General features: G+C 52.1%; 1 protein-coding gene across 1 annotated transcript; it reads left to right on the plus strand.

Annotated features, from left to right (window-relative positions):
- The first annotated feature begins 7,504 nt into the window (after nucleotides 1-7,504).
- LOC139706238 (gastricsin-like) lies at nucleotides 7,505-14,097 on the plus strand. The gene is given in 10 exon segments (XM_071613937.1): nucleotides 7,505-7,569; nucleotides 8,715-8,865; nucleotides 9,203-9,320; nucleotides 10,225-10,343; nucleotides 10,688-10,887; nucleotides 11,879-11,948; nucleotides 11,950-12,002; nucleotides 12,515-12,662; nucleotides 13,191-13,289; nucleotides 13,945-14,097. Coding segments are annotated over 10 exon segments (1,176 nt in total).
- The last annotated feature ends 569 nt before the right edge of the window (nucleotides 14,098-14,666 follow it).

The raw sequence follows: 14,666 nt of genomic DNA on the forward strand, positions 1-14,666 counted from the left end.
AGAATGATGCAATGGTTCTACCATTGTATACAAATAATGCACTAATAAAATTTAGATTAAAAAAGGAAAAAATGCCATTTTTTCACACTTTTTGTTGAAGTATAATACACATGAAAACAGATGAGCTATCAGGAGTACAGCACATTGACTTCTCATGAGCCAGAGGACTGCACCTCACTCCCACCTAAATCAGGGAGTGGAATACTGCCGGGCAGGCAGGAGCACACCTGTAATCCTAGCAATTTGGGACATTGAGGCAGGAGGATTGACAGGTCCAGGCACAGCAACTTAGCAAGCCCCCCAGAAACCCAGCAAGACCCTGTCTCAGAGTCAAATAGTAAAAAGGGCTGGGGATGCAACTAAGTAGTAAAGCAACCCAGGGTTCAATCCTGGGTATTACACATACACAGAGACACCAAAAAAGAAAAAAAGGAACCAGAATGAATACTCTCAGTCTCACCTAAGTCCTTTGGCCTTTGCCTCCCCAGCCCCAGCCCCTGCCCAATCTGAAGACCCAGACTCAGCTGAGAGCCAGGGCTGCGGCAGGCATGGCCTGGGCAGGGCCTCACTGGGTTGGACAGCAGTGCTGCAGGCACAGATGGTTATCCCTTTTGACACACAAGCACACACAGGGTGGGAAAGGGCAAGGGGCTGTCATGGTCAAAGAAACCTCAAGTGGTGGAGATGGGTCTTCTAAGTCAAGTTCGTCCCATGTCACACTCAAGTCCTTCCATATGTGCTGAGAGGGCTCAGCAAAGAGAAGTAGGCTCCATGTGTCATCAGAAAACAATCTGTGTGGACATCTCTGACACTGTCCAGGAACACTCTTCATTCTTCTGGGGACATATTTCTTCTGAGGAGTCCTGTCCATACCCTTCAAATGCTCCTGAGGGAGCTTCCAACTTCTTGTATGATCCTACCTGCTGCCCAGGACTGATGGGACAGGACTGGGTGCCTGCAAGAAAAGTCCTTTTTTTTTTTTTTTAATGGTAGTAAGGGTTTAATCCAGGGATGCTCTACCACTTTGCCACATCCACAGGATTTTTTTACTTTTAACTTGACAAGGTCTCACTGAATTGCTTACATGGCTGAGGCTGGCCTGGAACTTGCCGTCTCCTGCCTCAGCCTCACGACTTGCTGGATGACAGGCATGGGCCTCCCCATCCAAGTCAGAGAAATTTCCGAGGAATTTTTATTTCATTCTTGTCTCTGGAAATGGGAAACTCAGATGTTACTGGTTAGTTCCACAGAGAAAGCCAGCCAGCTCTCTTGCCACATCACAAATTTACAGAAGTAAAGCAAAAATGAGAACCAGAAAACACCTAGGAGCACACCAGAGGCCAGTCCATCCTCAGGCTCCACCCCCAAGTCCCTTGCTGAGGCTGGAGCTGGGTTCAGGGGCCTCCATCTAACCAGTCTCCTTCCCACCAAAGCCAGACTTTGAGCAAGGTGAGGTTCATCAATAGAGCAGAGAAAAACAACCAGTCTTTATATTTCTTAGTTATACATAGAGCGATTTATTTTCAGATGTTTCAGGTTCAAATAAAACAGACTCCTCTATAGAAGGAGACAAGTCAGCCTTTCTGTGGGATTGTCAAGATGGTTGCATGATTCATTAAATACAAAGCACCCTGCCCGGCCTGCCCTCTGGGATGGGGTGTTTTTCCAGGAGGGCAGGAGCCCATTCTAAAACCTCAGGTCCACTTCTTGCTTACAGTAGAAATCTCATCAGTGCAGAAGGAATGATGGAGGTAGAAAATCACCACTAGGCAAACACCTTTGTAATGAATGTTTTAGGCAAAATCGTTAACAGCTATTACACCCAGAGCAGGAGATGAGGAGAAGCAGGAGGTCAGCACAGTCTCCACTCATCTCCCCAGAAGACTCTTATTAATGACTAAGCACAACAGTAAGTTGGCAGGCGAGAAACCTGCCAGAACCCACCTTAACCAAGGGACGGAGTCTAAGTGGGCAGGAACAGGACACCTGGACATCACGCCATCCGGACAGGGTGCCCACAGAGGGCTCATCCCCTCTGCAGCATTCTCCAAACACCCCCCTCAACCTCACCATGAGAAAACACCAGCATCACCTACAGCCAGGGGCAGACTACAAAGGGACTGGTCAGGACAACAAAAAGTCACAAGGTCACAAGGGACAGAAAACCAAGGAGCTGGCACAGATGGAAGGAGAATGAAATGATCACCAAGAGCAATGTGGGAACCTAGACAGGATTCTGGACCAGAAAAAGGGCATTTGTGGCACAAATAGTGACATTTAGATTAGGTCTGTAGCATTATATCAGGGTAAATTCCTGATGTGACCAGGGCACATTTTTGTGAGTTAACATTAGAGGGTCCTGCATGAAAATTAAGAGGGACCCTCCTCACTATATCACAACTCTCTGTGACTCTAGAGTTATGTCAACATTTAATAGTGTATACCCTTGAGCTTGAGAAAAACAAAATCTCAGGTCTGGTATGTTACCAGTTTGTCTGGATGAAGTAGTGGTGAAAATATAAAACACACACCAACACTTAAGGAAAAACCAAAAACCCAAGAAAATACCTGAAACCTGAATTAAACATGCACATAGATAACTGAGAAAGACTTAAGGTTATTGAATAATTGTCCCCAGAGTTTAGTGGACAATCTCAGGGTTAGAATGCACAGGGAAACAGAGAATCCTTGCCCAAACTCACACCCACGACAGGAGAGCTCTCAAGAGGTGCCCCTTCAGCCTCTGCTGGGATGTCTCTGTCATGGGGAGCTCAGCACTTTACTCCTTTGATGAGTGTCAGGTGTGAGCCCAGGTGTTGCTGACAGCAGTGAGAACTGGATACAACCCAGTGCCTAGGGCCAGCAGGAGAGAGCACCAGGTAACCTCTGCAAGTGTTAAGTGATAAGGAAGTGGCATATCTTAATGCATGGAAAGGTGCACATGCCACAGTCCTGTGTGATAAGAGCAGAGCAAGTTGTGTTTACACACTGACCTCAGTGAAATTCAAGTCTAAGTGTGCACAATAAGGTCTGCAAGATAATGAAGGAAGGAGCAAGCAGCTGCACTTTGAAGAGTCCTTACTATTTTAAAAACTTTATTTATTTATTTTTTGGGAAGGTGGTGGGGGTGGAACCCATGGCATCAAGCATGCTATGCCTGTGCTCTGCCATGGAGCTATGCCCAGCCCTGCCTTGATAGTTTTTAACAAGATACACACACACACACACACACACACACACACACACACATATATATATATATATATATATATATATATATATATATATATAGAGAGAGAGAGAGAGAGAGAGAGAGAGAGAGAGAGAATCTAAATGAAATTAAGTATCTAGAGTTTAAAAAAATAAACTACATTAAATGACTTGGAGACTTTCACTTTATGAAGGATTGAAAGATCGTCATGGAACACCAGATGGGGAAAGATTCTAAGACTTGCTTATAGAAGAATGAAATTATGGCATTTGTGGGTAAATGGAAGGAACTGGAGAATATCATGATAAGCCAAATAAGCCAATCCCATAGAACCAAAGGTCGAATATTTTCCCTGATATGCAGATGCTAACTCACAATGGGGTGGGGGAGCATAGAGGTATTTTGGACTAGACAGAGAGGAGTGAAGGGAGGGGAGCAGGCAGGGGCAGAAATGATGGTAGAATGAATCGGACTTTATTACCGTAGGTGTGTAGTTGATTTACGTGACCTGTGTACATCATGTACAAACAGATGAATGAGAAGTTATATTCCATTTATATATGCTGTGTCAAAATTCATTTTACTGTCATGTGTAACTAACTAGAACAAATTTTAAAAATATATTAAAAAGATTCTAGGGCTGGGGCTGTATCTCAGTGGCAGAGGACTTGCCTAGTATGTATGAGACACTGGGTTCAATCCTAAGCACCTCATAAACAAAACTAAACCAACAAGGGCATGCTGTCCTGTTAGGGTCTGTAAACAAGTCAGGATGGCGCCTGGCAAATGTTAGAGTCTGTAAACAAGTCAAGATGGTGCCTGGCATTTTGCCAGAGGGAGTGGTTTGTGAAGTAATGCCAGCGAGCCATTAAGTGTGAAGATTTCTTATTGGTTGACTGCTGTATCTAGTTTATGTTAATTAAGATAAGCTGTGTGGAATGTATAAATACCCCTCCGGTCCTACAATAAACGGCTCCCACTCCCGCTGTATCAATGTACACAAGTTGCTCGTCGCCCCCCGGTTATTTTGCTGCAGCCGGACTGCGGCACTGTCCACCTACAACAATAAAAAAAAATCAAAATAAAAAAGATTCTAAGGCTTTCTGAACACTGGGGTTAGAGCAACACAATTGATTAGTGATGTCTGGCTTGGGTGAAGGATGGGCAGTGATAGTTTGCGTGCTATGTGCTTGTTATACTTTAAGAGTGACTCCGAGCTTTCAGTGTCATTTTAACAGATGTCTTTGAGCTGGTAAAGGGGTCACAGCAGAAAGAGGACTCTTTGAGGTACATGTTGGGCAAGTGAAGGGGATATAAGCTGTTATGAAGTAGACACCACGGGAAGACAATCAACATTCTCCACTTTTGAGGGGTCAGTGCAAGAGTAGGTGAGCACATGGGGAAGGCTTGGGTCTTGAAGGGTGAGGTGAGTTTCCGGGTAGGTGCCTTTGGGAAGGGTCTTTCAGATGGAGGTCAGAGCATGGAGGCAGGAGAATACCAGGCCTCCTGGCAGAAAGGCATGTGCACAGTGGAAGAAGAGCTTAGGCACTTGGCAGGAAAGATGGAGAGCATCCTGCAGGGTCTACTGACAAGCCTGGACTTCATTTAGTTAGCCACAGGAGACTATAATGTTGTTTTTTTTAAATTGTGGATTGAACTCATAGTGATTTACCAATGAGCTTTTTAAAAATTATTATTTGATATTTATTTTCAAAGAGGCTGTTACTAGTTGTACAAGGTTTCATTACATTGGTGAGTCTGGCCTCAAAATTGCAATCCTCCTGCCTCAGTCTCCTGAGCTGCTGGGATTGAAGCCACTGCACACAGTGCTTATGACAAACTTTGAGGAAGACGAGGCTGAAAGGAAATGAGACAAGGGCATGCACAAGAATTGCCTCATTCCTGGAGACCAGCAGCCGGTGGCCCTGAGATCCCCTCTGGGTCAAGGTCTCCCAGGAGAGCAGTTTGGGTCATTAGGAGGAAGTGTACACCCTGGGATAATAGGGTGTGGGGTGTAGCAGAACTTCAACGAGAACATCCCCTGGGCTCCATCAACCCTACTGATTTCCTAAGCCCAGAGCTGGACACGGAGATGTGGAAGGCCCAGTCTCTACACTTGGGAGGATTTGGTCCGTGGAGAGGAGGTCCAAGACTAGACACTGGAGACCCAGCACCATGCGCTGCTGTGTGGTGTCTGGGGGAGAAGATGAACTCGGGTGGGAGCCAGCAGGTCAGGCCTCCTTGGGCTTTAGTGTGGGGTCAGAGGTGGCCCAGGAGGACTTCTCAGGTGCCTTCGGACACTGCAGATGCCAGACATGTCAAAGTGTGAGTCTTTGGTGTATGGAGGGTGGGTGGTGGGACAGGAGAGGGGAGGGGAGGAAGTAGGCCACCTGGGTCTCCCAGGAGACTGACAGGAGGAACAGGTGGGTGGGAGGGACTGCAGATCCTCAGGGCCAGGCTGCTGAGCAGGATGCCTATCCTGATGCTGAAGCCAGGGACACTCAGAAGGGATGTGGTGTCACTGGGCCTGGGGAAGGCTAGCCTGACCCCTGGTATCCTACCAAAGGAAGAAGGGTCCCTGGAACCTCATGCTAGGCTCTAGTAGGTCTCCCGAGGTTGGGGCATTCCATGGACTTAGCAGGAATCCAAGGATCCTATGACTCTTTTTCCTTCTCTTCTGGATGTGGGGATGCCCAGCTCAGGGGAAATGCTCCCCACCTTGCCTTCCTCTCCGGAGTCCCACATAGCTCTGGGGACTGCAGGGAGGAAGGGACCTGAGTTGACATTGACAACCATCAGGCAGGGACCTCCCTCTCTGGGAGAACTGGGCACACTCTAGTTCCTTCCCTGCCTCCCCCATCATGAGGCCTGGGGAGGATGCCCAGGTCTGGATAGGCAGTGGGCAGTGGTGGCCAGAGTGGAAAATCCCCTGCTGGCCAGATGCTGTCTTTGATTGGCAGGTGTGGCCCTGGCCTTCTGCCTGGGGCCCAAAGGTGTGATCAATCTGTTTGGAGCCCTGAGTGCTGGGTACAAAGTGGCAGAGAGGGTGCTGGCATGAGGACTTTTTCCAGTCCCCCAATATGGAGAGTTGGCAGTCCAGCTTCAGGTCAGCTCAGCCTTGGGAAGACTGTAGATGGGCAGAGGGGGAGGTGGCCGTGAGGGGTAGGGGAGGTGGGGGGATGGCTGTGGGAGCCCCAGATGATGGAGAGAGGGACAGGATAAACCAGACCTGGGCCAGACAAGGGCAGTCCAGCGCTTGGTGAAGGGCGATGGGGGACACAGAGCCCTCCCAGGAGAACTAGGTCAGGGCAGAGTTGCAGGGGGTGTAGGGAGAGACAGTGAAGAAGGGGTGGCCTTCCACTCATGCCCCGCTCCAGGTTTTTCTTCACTCTGCTGTCCGAGGAATGGCCAATGCCCAGATGGCGTATCCTGTGAGTGTGACCTGGGCATGTGCTGAGGGTTTCTCCAAGTCCCCTGATGGATCTGGAAAGCCTCAGAAGACTCCCCCAGTCAGTGACTTCTGCCACTGGTCTCCAGCCCCATCTACAGCATCAAAAATGCCTTGTTACCAACATGTCCTCATCAGCATGCTACCTATTGACCCACACACACCCCAATTCCATCCCCAAGGTGTTGGGGTGCTGGGAGCCAGGACTTGAGTCAGACCACCAAGGGCATCGCTTAAGCACACAGTTCTCAATAATGTCATCCCTACTGGGGGATGATAGGTAACCACTAGACACATTTCTGATTGTTACAGCTCAGGGACTGCTCCTGGCACCTGGTGGGCAGCCACCAGGATGGTGTGAAGCTGCCTTTAGCACACAGGAGAGTGCCCATAACAAAGATCCTGTGATCCCCAATGTCAAGGCTAGCTGGGGTAGAAACCTGCCTACTTTCCTATGCCCCTTTCTCTATTTCTGCCTCTTTGTGGCCCTCACCCCAAAATGCCCACACCAACCACTGGTTCCTGGAGGAGGAGCAGCTCTGCCACTCCATCTTATGGCTACTTGGTTCTGTCTTATCACCCGTACCTCCTGGCCTCTGCTGTTGAATTCAAAGTCAACAAGTTGAAAAGTCAGCTGTGGCCATGGTCCAGGGGGAAAAACACAGTAACAATGGCTACATGGTGTACAGGGGACACCCTGGTTGGGGTCATGCTTGCCCAGGGCACGGAGGGAGGGACTCGGCCACATCCAGGGGGTATAAAAAGGGAGTGCTGAAGTCTTCACTCCAGTGCGACTGTGGATCTCAGAGTGGCGCTTGCTCTGTGACCAGCTGGGAATCGGCATCATGAAGTGGATGGTGGTGGCCTTGGTCTGCCTCCTGGTCTTGGAGGCATCAACTATACCTGTCAAGTGAGTGTGGGCCTGGCTGTGGGTGCAGGGAACCTCAGGAAGCCTGCAGCCCTGTATGGAGCAGCTAGTCAGGGGGCAGCAGCTGTGTCTGAGCGGGATTCCCTGTTGGGGCAGGGAAGGCTGCCCCTGCTGGAGCTGGGCAGGACTCAGCTGGGAGCAGACAGAGCCTGGCCTCAGGAGCTGCTAGTCAAGGCAAAAGCCTCCTCCCTCCCCAGACTGAGGGGAGAAGATGGTCCTGAAGCAGAGAGTAGGGTGACTATGCCCAAGCAGGCCTTTGCAAGATGGGTGTGGTTTCTTCCTACAGAAGGTAACATCCTTTCTAGAGGAGAGAGATAATCTCTCCAAAAACTTTCCTGAGACCTCAAATTTGCTGGAAGAAGCCAAGATCAAATTAGCAAAGACACCAATTCCTGTAAATCACTATAATATGAGGTGTTGAAAATTCAGGATGGAGCAGGTGATCTAGCTCAGGGGACAGCAGGAGTCCCCGCCTGCCACCCTGCCTGCTGGGCCACTAGGGAAGAGTGCAGAGGGCCTTTCCTGTGTGCAGCTTTATAGTCACACATTCAATTAGTTGCAGATTGAAAATATTAGGGGACAATTGCTGCTCCCCTACTCCACGGTGTGTCTCATAGGCAGTACCAGGTGCTTGAGTGCACCACAGGAAGGGACACACTTTGGGGTGAGCTTTGGTATCTCTGAGAACTATTTTATTTTAGTTTTGTCTTTTCATGTTTCTGGTGACTGCCCCCAGGTCAGACACATGCTCAGCAAATGTTCTCCCACTGAGTCTCATCCCAGACCTGACCCTTAAACAACAAAAGAACAAATATCAGCAGACATCCTCTGGAAGGTGTAAAGTCCCAGCGTCCCAAGTCCCTCTCCCCTTCATGGGAAGTATTTTCAGGGTCTCTGAAAGCAGAGGCCAGGGCAGGAGCAGGACCCCTGAGAGGGGCTGAGGGCAGGCATGAGGGAAGTTCATTGTTTCCCAAATGATGGAGCAAGTGCTGAGTGAAGTTGAAAGAAGTAGAGAAGGAAAGAAAGAAGAGGAAGAGGGAAGGAGGCGAGGGAGAACATCAGGGAGAGAAGAAATGAGAAGGTAGAGGAAGGAGGGGGGCCCTGCCCTGACACCCAGCCTCCCCTAGGGTCCCCCTGAGGAAAATGAAGACTATGCGTCAGACCATGAGGGAAAAGGGCTTGCTGGGGGACTTCCTGAAGACCCACAAGTACGACCCCGCTCAGAAGTACCGCTTCAGCGACTTCAGCGTGCTCTATGAGCCCATGACCTACATGGATGTGAGTCCTAGTATCTAGGTGTCCCTGTCCCTGCTGCCAAAGCTGGGGTCTCCCTGGCCTCCCACTATGAGGCTGCTCCCTTCTCCCAGTCCTGCCAGCCTGGGCCACCTTGCTGAGAGTGGCCCAATGGGCAGAGCATGGGGAGGGCCCCAGCTGACCTGGCAGCTGACCCACAGAGACCACGTGGCTGCCCTGGGCAGGCTGGAACTGAGACCTGTGTGTTTGGGACCCTGGCTTCTGGTGGTACTGTAGGGCAGGGCATCCTGCCTGCTCTCCCATGAAGAAGCCTGGCCCCTGGGTCCCCCTAATGCTCACAGCTGTCCCCATGGCTCCCCAGGCTGCCTACTTTGGTGAGATCAGCATCGGGACTCCACCCCAGAACTTCCTGGTCCTGTTTGACACTGGCTCCTCCAACCTGTGGGTGCCCTCGGTCTACTGCCAGAGCCAGGCCTGCAGTGAGTGCTGGGCTGGGCAGGGAGGGCCCCTGGGCAGGGCTGGGCACTGGCATGTCCAGGGATGCAGGCAGGGAAGGGTGCTCACTCCTGAGGAGGACCAGGGACTTGTTTAGGGTCTCAGGGCATCAAGAAGCCAGAGGGAGGAGGCTGGCCCTGCTCCAGGGTGGCCCCTTGCCTTGCCTCGTGTCAGGATGGACCCCTTCATCTCTGCCGTCCACCTCACCCCCTCCAGTTCATTCTGCTCCACCCTCTCCTGCTCACCGGGCAGTGCTGCTCCTCCCCTCAGGACACTGTCCACTCTGTGCCTCGCCCTCCACTCTCCTATCCACTAGCTTCTCCCTGAGTGTCTCCAGGGACTGACCACAACTATGCTGGATGTGGTCCCTGTCCTGGAGTCATTTAGGGAGACAGAGGATCTTCAGTTTTAAGGCTGCCCTGATTCATTCCAAAACCTTGCGGTTGGACTGCGGACATCTCTGTCCACCATGGGCACACCCTATGCCACCTTCACCCAGGATGCCCAAGTCCTGGACAAATCAAGATTGGGCTGAGTGGATTTCTCTCTAGGTCTCCCTCCCACTCCTCATTGGATGAGCATTTCCCACTAGGCTTTGTGCCAGTTTTTACTGGGGTAGAGATAGAGGTGGAGTCTAGGGCACCTGCTTACAGGGTGGTCATCATCCAGGCATCCAATTACCTGTGAAACATGGGCTTTCTGGCCAATGACTTCCAAATACTATGAGCCAGGGGCCAAGGCTGTCAGCCCCTGCCTTGGTGACCAGGTGGAGGTGCTGATGCCTCAGGCTGGGAGCTTAGGCTGAGGGCCAGGCAGGGGTGCAGCCCATGAGCCTGAGAGCCAGGCAGCCCTCTGCTCACCCCTGGCCTCCATGGCTCCCTCCTGCAGCCACACACCCTCGCTTCAACCCCAGCAAGTCCTCCACCTTCTCCACCAACGGGCAGACCTTCTCCCTGCAGTATGGCAGTGGCAGCCTCAGTGGCTTCTTTGGCTATGACACCCTGACTGTGAGTGCTCCAGCTGCCACCCCCACCCTGGATGGGGGAGTGTGAGAGGGTGGAGACTTAGATGTCCTTGTTCTATCCAGGGATGGGGCACCAGAGTGACCAGTCAGAGAGTGCCTTTTTTCAGGAGCTCAGAACTGGGGGGCAGAGGTGTGGGGGTGGGAGGCTACAGTGAAGGAGGCCCTTGGAAGAGAAGTGACAGTTGGGATGCCTGTGGAGAAGTGGGCAGATGGGCCAGAGGAGGAAGGAGGAGGAAAGACCATGGAGGGTCTCTGGTGGCATGGGGCAGGAGGACATAGATGCAGTCAGAAGTGTCACTTCCACTCCAGTGTGTCTTCTCCCCACAGGTTGAGAGCATCCAGGTCCCCAACCAGGAGTTCGGCCTGAGTGAGCAAGAGCCGGGTACCAATTTTGTCTATGCGCAGTTCGATGGCGTCATGGGCCTGGCCTACCCTGCCCTGTCCATGGGTGGGGCCACCACAGCCCTGCAGGGCATGCTGCGGGTGGACGCCCTGTCCAGCCCCATGTTCAGCGTCTACCTCAGCAAGTGAGAGACTGCCCTGCGGGTCCCTAAGTCCTGCCCTGTACCAAGCCCTGATCCCTTGGGGTGTGGAGACCTCCCAGCAGGGGGTGGCTGGGCCACACTTGTTCAGAGCCTCAGCTCCTGGGCTCTGACTCTCCTGGTCCCCTGCCCCTGCCCCAGTCCACTCTCACGACCCTTTGCCTTCCTAGGCAGGATGGTCTCTGCTTCTTCAGTCTGAACTTCTCCCGGGTGTCGCTGCTCTAATTCCCCATGTCTTGGGCCTGCCTCCTGCTCTGGGCCCCGAGAGCCCAGTTCCTCACCTGTGCTTCTCCCTGAGGCCTCTCTGTACAGTGACCTGCTGCCTCTCCTCCTGCTTGTGTCCTTCTAGGTCTTGGAGTCTTCTGGTCTAGGCCCTGGACTGACTCCTCACCCACTGTCCCCCCAGCCCCCACAGGAGGCCAGGTCAGGAGGCCCTGGGCCTGGCTTTTCTCTCTTGCTGACCAGCTTTCTTCCTCTCTACGTCTAGAGTCAGTTCCATCTTCTTGCTGTGGCTTGGTCTCCTTATCCTGCTTTCAACACATTGGCCCTGTCACTAACCCTGGGGACTCCTTTGGCCTGTTCATACTTCTACCCATAACCCCAGGTGCCACCCACTCTGCTGCCACTCAGGGGAGGCTTCTGGAAGAAACATGGCCTATTTCCCTTCCTTTCACCAAAGCCTTGCCTCTGTCTATTTGCAGCAGAAAAGAACAAATTTGGGTTTCAGTAGGGCTCCTGGTGACAAGGTCCAGCAATGGCATGAATTCAGAGGCAGAAGGCAGCACAGTGTGGGTGCTCTGTAGCATGCAGTTGGGGCAGCGCCATTCAGGGGCTGTGGGAACACATGGCCTTGTTCTCAGGACACCCCCATCCGAATCCTGGGGAGGAGATCTTTCCCTGTGAAGGTGACTTCTCAATATGTGTGTCCCCTTCCTTAACCTCTCCTTCACTTCCCCCTTCCCTGTGTGTCCTGCAGCCAAGGGGGATCTGAGGACGGAGGAGCAGTCATCTTTGGAGGTGTGGACGAGAGCCTGTACACAGGGCAGAATCTTCTGGGCTCCTGTCACCCGGGAGCTCTACTGGCAGATCGGCATCGAGGAGTGAGTCTGGGTGGGTGTACCTTCCTTGGATCTGGCTTCTGGGCACCCATGGCACGCACACATCTAGGCTCCCACCAAGGACTCCTGTGGCCTGTCCTTCCCAGAGCCTCAGCTGTCCTCCACAGGGGCATCAACCCTGGGTCTCGAGAAAGGGGTAGGGGGGGCACATATGGAATCCCAAGTACTGGAGAAGCTCCTGTCTAATCACACAGGACCCTACAGATTAGAACCTGAGGTGTGTGGGACAACTAATTTGTTCCTCGTCCTTACAACAATCACGACAACCTTGGTTTTCAGTGCTTCTCAAAACTTCCTTGAAGTTTTCAGAATATATTCCTGGGTCCTTCAGGTGACCCTGCACAGACTCAGAGGGAATGTGAGGAAGGGAACAAGCTGCAATGGCCCTTGGGGGTGCTCATCTTCATCGGGTGGCTTGCTCCCCTGTGGCGGGAAGGTCCCCCCTGGCTGCCCTGTCCTGGTCGGGCTGAGGCTGCCCTCTTCTTGCCACCCAGGTTCTATGTTGGGGAAGAGGCTTCTGGCTGGTGCTCCCAGGGCTGCCAGGCCATGGTGGACACAGGAACCTCTCTGCTCACCGTGCCCCAGCAGTACCTGAGCTCCCTTCTGCAAGCTATAGGGGCCCAGGAGGATGAGTATGGACAGGTGGGTGTGGTGTGGATGTGCCCTGTCCATGAAAGGTCAGCCCAGTAGTGTTTGTTGTTTCTGTATTGTGGGTCCCTGTGAGTGAAACTTGGGGTCAAGCAAGTAATAACAAGGGACAACCCTCAATCCACTCCTCCCTCTCCTCCACACAGCTATGCCCCCTTGCTCCCGTGTGTCCTGGCAAATGAAATGGTCACCTAATTAGCCCTCCCCATAAGGGGAGGGAGCCCTGGTCCAGTTTTTGCACATGGCTGTGTGATTTCAAAGGACACCTTTAGGGAAAGGGCAGTGATTCAACCTCTCAGAGGGGCCATTCAGGAAGGAGGAGCGACTTTGGTGTGGGACATTATCAGGTCTCTCCAGATGTCACCCACTCTAGCAGTGCACGTGACACCCATGCAGTACCTACATATCATTTGCCCTGAACTGTGCCCTCTGCTCCAAAAAGAGGTCTTGGGCATCCGGGGTGCTTAGCAGTTGCTCTAGGATGGGGAATGAGGGGACCTGGAAGAACCTGTTTCTCTGCAGTTTTTCGTGAACTGTAATGACGTCCAGAACCTGCCCACTTTCACCTTCGTCATCAACGGGGTGCAGTTCCCTCTGCCGCCCTCTGCCTACATCCTCAATGTAAGTCCTGGTCCCTGGCTGAGCCACTGGGGTGGAGGAGCAGGTGCAGCTAGAAAAGCCCCATCTGGCCCTGTGCCATTTCCCAACTCATGCCACCTGGGATTATCCCCACCAGAAGAGTGTCACCCATGATCAATCAGTCTCTTAATCAGTGGAGAGGGGCTCTGTCTAGGGCTAGCCCATGAGTGAATCCCGGTGCCTAGGCTTCCTTTTAGGTGAAGGGAATTGTCACAGCATTTGATGGGGAGATTCTCTTTCTGTTTTACAAATGAAAACCTGGAGGTTCAGAGAGGTTCAATAGCTGATCCAGCTGCACAGATGATGAGGGTGAAGGCAAAGTCTGAATGCAAGCTAGCTTTACTCTAAGCTGAACCACCATTCTGCTTTTGCCAATGAGGAACAGAAGGGAGCTTTAGCAAGAAAAGATACCCAGCATGGGGATAGGTGACCCTGCACAGGCCACTACAACCTGTGTTTACCACTGGGAAATCCCTCCCACCAGCCCCTCTTGTGATACACCACCTTGTCTATGAGCCTTCAGGGCCAGTCCTTGACCTGCTCATCTCCAAATGTGTGCCCTTGACCAGGCTCAGGCTAGCAGTGGCCAGGCCATGTGTGACCAAATGAATGAGTGCTGCCTTTCTCTGTTGAGCAGGAGAATGGCTACTGCTCAGTTGGACTGGAAGCCACCTACATGTCCTCAGGAAATGGCCAGCCCTTTTGGATTCTTGGGGACGTCTTCCTCAGGTCCTACTATTCCGTCTTTGACATGGCCAACAACAGGGTGGGCTTTGCCACTGCCGCCTAGACTTTCCTCCTGGACACCTGGGCTCCCGTCCTCCTCCTGGCCCCACCTTGCCTGGGGCCCTCTGTCCTTCCTCTATGCAGTGTACCATTCTTAGTGGACCTTCCCTAATAATAAACAGTACCCCATATATGCCAGCCTGATGTTTTTGGAGTTTTCTTGTGTCCTGGAAGTAGTCGTGGGTCTCAGGGAATGGCAGAGTGGGAATCAGGACAGGTCTCACCCTGATAGATATGGAGGGGCCATGAGGTTCCCTGGTGGGTCCCTGAGATTCTAAGTGAAATGGGTCCTGAGCTGAGGCTTGGAGATGGGCTCTGTCTTCCTGAGAGCTTGGAGTGACTTCACAGCTTCCCTCTAGAGGGGGTGGCAGTGGTAATGGAGCATAGGTGACGGGTAAGGGTCCCTACTCTAACAACCTGAGATGCTCTGTGGTCCACTTTACCACCCCCAAGCTACTCATGACCCCAGGACACAGATGCATGTCTACAGGCCGTGTGACTGGGGGGCACAATTCTCAGATCTAGATGTCTGTCCTCTCAGACCTTAATCAACCTTGGCCAGAATTATCTGAA

The sequence above is a fragment of the Marmota flaviventris genome, chromosome 6 (genome assembly GCF_047511675.1).
Source record: "Marmota flaviventris isolate mMarFla1 chromosome 6, mMarFla1.hap1, whole genome shotgun sequence".
In the NCBI taxonomy this organism is placed as follows: Eukaryota; Metazoa; Chordata; class Mammalia; order Rodentia; family Sciuridae; genus Marmota; species Marmota flaviventris.